General features: G+C 48.8%; 1 protein-coding gene across 1 annotated transcript; it reads right to left on the reverse strand.

The window, feature by feature from the left end:
* Positions 1-2,353: 2,353 nt before the first annotated feature.
* On the reverse strand, positions 2,354-3,550 carry MGYG_06020 (hypothetical protein; the record flags this gene model as incomplete). The annotated part of the gene is made up of 1 exon (XM_003171426.1): positions 2,354-3,550. One exon carries the CDS (start codon positions 3,548-3,550, stop codon positions 2,354-2,356), a length of 1,197 nt encoding a protein of 398 aa, XP_003171474.1.
* Positions 3,551-6,000: the final 2,450 nt, after the last annotated feature.

Consider the following 6,000-nt stretch of genomic DNA (forward strand, 5'->3'; position numbering starts at 1 on the left):
GAAGAGCGTGAGAATGCGCTTACATAGATGCACCGGGAGTTTATGTATACATTTCTCCGTGTTATCTCTTCCCAGGGCCAGACTATATGTCTGAATCACGTTGAATGTCAAGGGTGCATATACATACGTATACCTACTGCATCATCCTACGGAAAAGAAAAGAAAAAACCAAACGGGTGGGGGACTGAGGAACGAAGCAGACAAGACAGGAGGAGAGTTGATGAGAAAGGATCAAGCGTTCGCTCTTGGATCATCGAGCTGCTCGCCGTCTCGTCTGGTCTTGCTTCACGTTGATGTAACGTTCGAACTCACTCCTGGCGACTGTGCGCATCTTCTGCCTCGTTTCTTCTTCCTGCTCGACCTGCTCGCTTTGCTTGGTCCTGTGGCAAAGTCACTGCCTGGTCGGCTATACTGGTCCTCCTTTGTTGCAAGGTTGATTATAGGCTGCAAGAAACGCCGACAGGGCCACGGGGGAACGGCCCCATGAATATACGAAGTTGCAGGCCATTCCTACTACTCCGTACTGTGACGCCGGCTACTGCCTTCTGCTGCTGCCGCTGCTACCACGGCAACCACTGCTGCTGCCACTGCTGCCAACTCAAGGCTTACCTCTGTACTTCATGTACAACGGGATGGCCATCTTTATCCCCCGCAAGGGACCATGCCACTAGTTACTAGTTAAGGGACGGGAGGAGAGCGAAAAAAAGCACAGGGCGTCACTAGCCATCCAGACGGACCAAGGGATGTACTCTAATAGTACCAAGACACCAAAAGCTCGGTCAACATACCTGATTCCCGGTCATGCCGACGTGTGGTGGTACGAAATTCCCAGCCCAAATTAGCGGCCGAGACAAAGTCACGCCCAGCACAGCTTCTCCTACTGCAGCTTTATTATACATGCATGCGGGTTGTCCTGTTGGTTTGGCGTCTCGACGTCCTGCACGGTTCGAGAGGGATAAAACAAAAATAGGGGGAACAAGGCGCTTCGCGAGTTCGCGGTACGCACTAACATTCGCTCAGAATGTGCATACCCGACGAGATACACTTGTCGAAAGGGCAACCCATCCCTTACAAGTGTCCCATTTCCGTCCATGTGGGAGCAGAATCGGGATGGCTTTCCATTGTCATCTGTACGACGCTGCAGTGAAGCAAGTTGGCATAATGATCAATAGGCTGAGAACCCTTCTCCGCCCATACCCTCTCGGTCTTTTTGAAACCCTTTTTTTGGTCTAGTAGCCGATGCATAGATGTCGCCCCCGAACAGACCTGCTGGCCGGCTCACCTCCAAGGCCTCGATATGGATACGTACATATGTCCAGTCAGAGCCCGTATGAGTGGCACACTCACATGGCAGTGCTACGGGCGAGAACAACCCCCACAGACCAGAGGGCCGACCAGAAGACCGTCGTCTGAGAGAAGATCTGATCGAGATTATGCCTTGCATAAAACCACCTCATAGCGGTCACTTGCTGCCGCTAGGCTTGATTTGAATAATGGAGAAGAGGCAGAGAGGAAGGGAGACAGGGCCTCGAAAGGCCAGGACGGACAGCACGCGGAGATAACTATTAACCAGTGATAGACGGAGGAAGAAGAATGCAGCAGAGCATCAATTGCATGGGGAGTTTCCTTTTGTTTCGTTCTCCCTGAGAGATAACGAAGGTCGGCCAACTCTTCATGTTCAAATAGTATTCCCTTTCCCCCTCCCCCCTTTTTCCACTGCCATCAAGCATGAAGCAAGCTCGAAAGTAAATGGCCAGTTTGTGGGGTTTTTGTGTAGCTATATAACCAACTAGCTAGCATAAATATGTATAATACAAGTCAAGCAGATAACTTTATACCGGAGCGGGTAAAAACATATACAATAAGCAAGAAGAATTAACACCAAAAGGCGAGAACAGAATCGAAAAAGGAAATATATAGAAGAGGGAAAAAAGAGGAAAAAAGCAAAGGAGAAGTACCACGGACACAGGGCAAGCAGAAAAAGAGAAGAAGAAGGTGTTTCTTTTCGTCTCATTTGCTTCTCCCCACGCTCTGGACTTTCCTTTGGCTTTTTCCAAGTCGGATTTCCCTTTTGGTTGTTGTTATCTTCAGCTCAGCCTTTTTGGAAATGCAGCCCCTTCCAGATCCCCTTCCCATCCCAGTAGCCAGAACGCCGGTAAGAGGAATGTTAACGTAGAAAAGACGATGAATATGTGAAAGTGGGTGAAAAGAAAAAGAAGAAAAGGAGGAAATCAATCGGACTGGTCACCGACCATAGTACATGATGTTTTGAAACCATTACCAACAACCGCCATTAACCCAGATATAAGGTAGAAAGGATAAAACAAGAGAAATAAAAATGGAGAAAAATGCCTTAATTGAGCAATGCTTGAAGACCCATCCGAGAATCGCGAGAAGTAGAACAAGAAGCAGGCTTTTCAAGATCCGAAATTGGTGGTAGCTGGTTATGTGGTGCAGATATGGAGTGCTGGTGGTGTCGTAGTGAGGATTGCATGGGGTGAGGCTGGTAGAGGAGGTTATCACTTGAATGATGTGGTTTGGCGAAAGACGAAATTAACGGGGCACTGCCTCGCCGTCTTTCGTCATATGAAGAGGCGGATGATGAGGAGCGGTGGTGGCTGTGGTGGATTTCAACTGGGGTTGCCAGGGCAGAGGGAGAGGTGACCGTCTTGGGCGAGGCCGAGGCGACTGAGTTATGGTCTGATACCATGGATGGAGGCCCACCAAGGGAAGGAGCATGAGACATCTCTGAGAATGCGGGCGAGGTCATGGCGGAGTCTGTTGCCTGGTTTGGGTTGCGTGTGGTAAAGATGGGAGTCAGGAGTCGCCGTCCGGCGGCTGGTGACTGCGGCTGGGAGTTACACTGCTGCCACCTTGCACTATTTAGGGTCTCCTTGGGCAGGTCATATAGAGATGAACGGTACTCGAGCGGACGAGGCGAGTGAATGCGCTGCTGATGGTACTCCCCTCGCTCATCCTGTTGGTGCTGGTGCTGATGCTGTGATGATTGATAGTCTGAGATAGAAGCCCAGGATCGTTGTCTGTCCATGTGCGAGGCCTGGCTGTACATGGCATGTTCGGTCCGGGGACATCGGTACTGCGTTTGGGGGGACCTAGAAGATGCTTTCTGATATGGTGGCTCAACCCGTCCGTTGGGAGTCCTGGAGGGAGATGCAGATGAAGCAGGAGAATGCGAGGCAGCACCACTGCCAGCAGCCATGCCTCTACGCTTTCGGTTCACGCTTCCGTTCCACCAGTTCTTGACGGCATTGTCGCTTCTGTTGCCGAGTCTCCTGGCGATTTCTGCCCACCGCTTACCCATCTCGCTCACCAGTCGTTCGATTATCAGCCCTTCCTCGGCTGAGATGGGGTCGTGATTCAATGTTGGTTTCAGGTTCTGGTGGGATCGTTCTCTGCATTGCTTTGGTGATCGGTATTTCATATGCTGTGAGATGCGGACCCAGTTGTTTGGTCCTTGACTGCTGACTAGTTGCAGCAATGTCTGGTCCTCCTCTGGGACCCAGGGTCCTCTCCTTTGGCTCTGAGGCATGGTTGAATTGAGATATTCACGGGCGTTGATGTGTATGTGTTATGTGTTGTATGTATATATGTGATATGTTTTTCTTGGTTGTATGTATGTATGTGTGCCTTCAATCCCCGCGTGCGCCAGAGCGGGAGGAGACAGGAACGAGTGACGGATGATTGACCACCAAGGGAGTAAAGGAAAGGATATCAAAAGTCGATCGACGGTGGTATGTTTTTCATGTATGTATGTGTATATACGGGGAGGTGACCCTTAGGTGTGATGCACCGGAAGGGAAAAGGGGGTTGATAGAGGGGGAGGGAGGGTATATGTAGTGAATGTGAAGAGACGGAGACGAAGTAGCTGGACCCGGGAGTTGGAAACGAGGAGCGAGTCAAGGGATAAGAGAGAGAGAGAGATAAGATAAACTAGCAAGCAAAGCAAGTAAGCAGCGAAGAGGAAAATAAGGTCCGCTGAAGCCGGGAATAAAAGTCGAGTCTTAAACTTCAAGCGTCCACGGATCTTGCCTAAATCAAGATTGTGATTAATTTAAGAGCCGTAAAAGAGTTGGAAAAGTCATGAGCAAGTCATGAAAAAAGCAATGAATATGGATCGAAAAGTCGAGGGAGGAAAGGTCAGGATGGAGCAGAGGAAAAAGCAACGAGGAGGAAAGCAGAGAGTTTGGTATTTATTTTTCCTTCTCTTTTCTTTTCTTTGATTTGAAAAAAAGAAGAAGAAGAAGAAGCAGGAAAAAGCAAGTTGGCGGGTAGGGGAGCAGTAGGAGAGAGGCAGGGTGGGAATCAACACCTTAATCACCCCTGGTCTTCTGATGGAGAGGCCCGTAGGTGGGTGCAGTGGACGGGAAGCTGTTGCTATACTTAAATATCAAGGAGTCTGGGGAGCAGTTGACTCGGAGAGACACACAGGGCCGGTTGCATATAGGTATATAGAACTATTCATATACTGATGTAGATATATATATTTATACAGGACTCAGTATAGACCTGTGTTTATAAATATATCGCAGTATACGGGACACCGTGAAAGGGGGAAAAAGAAAAGAAAGTGGCCATGCATAAGAACAGGGAATCATACGCTGGGAGAAGAACGACCACACGGAGAGGATACAGAAGGCAGAGACAGCGAGACAGAGGCCAAGGGAAGAAGATGAAGACGGAGAAAAAAGCAAGCTGGGTAAAAGAGCCAGCAAAAAAGCAAGAAGGACTTCAGAAAGAGTGGGAGAGACGCATTGCAAAAGAAAAATATCCAATCGGGAAAGTAGATCAAAAGTGCAAATAAATATACAGCGAAAAAATAATAAAAAACAGGAAGAAAGAGTCTAACCGGCCCTCAAGGCAGGTTTTGTCTATGGAGGCATTTTAAGCGTACCTTGACAACCGAGATCTGAGATCGTCAGGTCCGATGGGGGTTCTCGAGCACGCCAGGGGGCGGATATGTATGATCCGGGGGGGAAGGGTGAAGGGAAGGGGACGGGTATGCATACACATAAAACATATACACACTTATGTCAAGAAATTATATGTGTATATATGTCAATAAATATCAGATGGAGAACGGTTTATGTAAGGGCAGGGGTATATTAGGCCTAAAGGAGTCAAAGCGGAAGCAGACATGGATTGTTTGCAAAAAGAATAATAAAAAAAAGGGAGCAGGTGGTTATAATCACTCGTCCAAATTTTCAATTCTTTTGCAAGAATCGAAGAGAGACATGGAGAATGATGATGCAGGAGGGATGGCAATAATTGACAGGACAGGAATGCAATGGAAGCAAGGTAAACGGGTGCGCACGAGAATTCGGGAATGGAGAGAAGGAAGACGAGGAACGAGGCAGCGGGCGGAGACATCTCTACCGAAGATACGCACTTACACAGTTCCTGCAGGTAGATCAACCAAATATCCGAGGTGTTGCAGTGCAGTCAGGGCCCAGGGCCGCCTTGTGAAGGGGCCAATACGCGGTTCGGCCGTGGTTGTAGCGTAGGATAGTATGGTGATACCACAGCATGATGGCAGGTGCAGGTGCAGGTCAAGGCCACCAAAGGAAAAAATAGCGATAAAAAAGAGAGACGAAGAGGCGATCTTGATCATGCAACTGCCCAGACTTGCTTGTTCGGAGTGAACTACCTGACAAGGGAGAAGGACGAAAAGAAAGAAAGGGAGGGTAAAAAAAGGAAAGCTAACGAAGGCGTTCGAACGAGAGTGGGAGCGTCTATATCGAGGCTGAGAAGGGTATCTGTCAGTTTTGGGGGAATATAAAAAACAACGACCGCCCACAGGGGAGAGAAAAGGCGAAGGGAGAGGAGGAGAGGGAAGCACACACTCACGAGCCACTCTTCAGAGCCGATTTTTGCAAGATACTTACCATTGTCATCCAGAATGCAAAAACAGGAGGAAAAAGCAAAGACGGGCCTTCCAAGGGCGAGGAGGATACAATGATTATAGTTAGTGCAGCAATGCAC

This window comes from Nannizzia gypsea, genomic scaffold, assembly GCF_000150975.2.
Source record: "Nannizzia gypsea CBS 118893 supercont1.5 genomic scaffold, whole genome shotgun sequence".
Lineage (NCBI taxonomy): Eukaryota > Fungi > Ascomycota > Eurotiomycetes > Onygenales > Arthrodermataceae > Nannizzia > Nannizzia gypsea.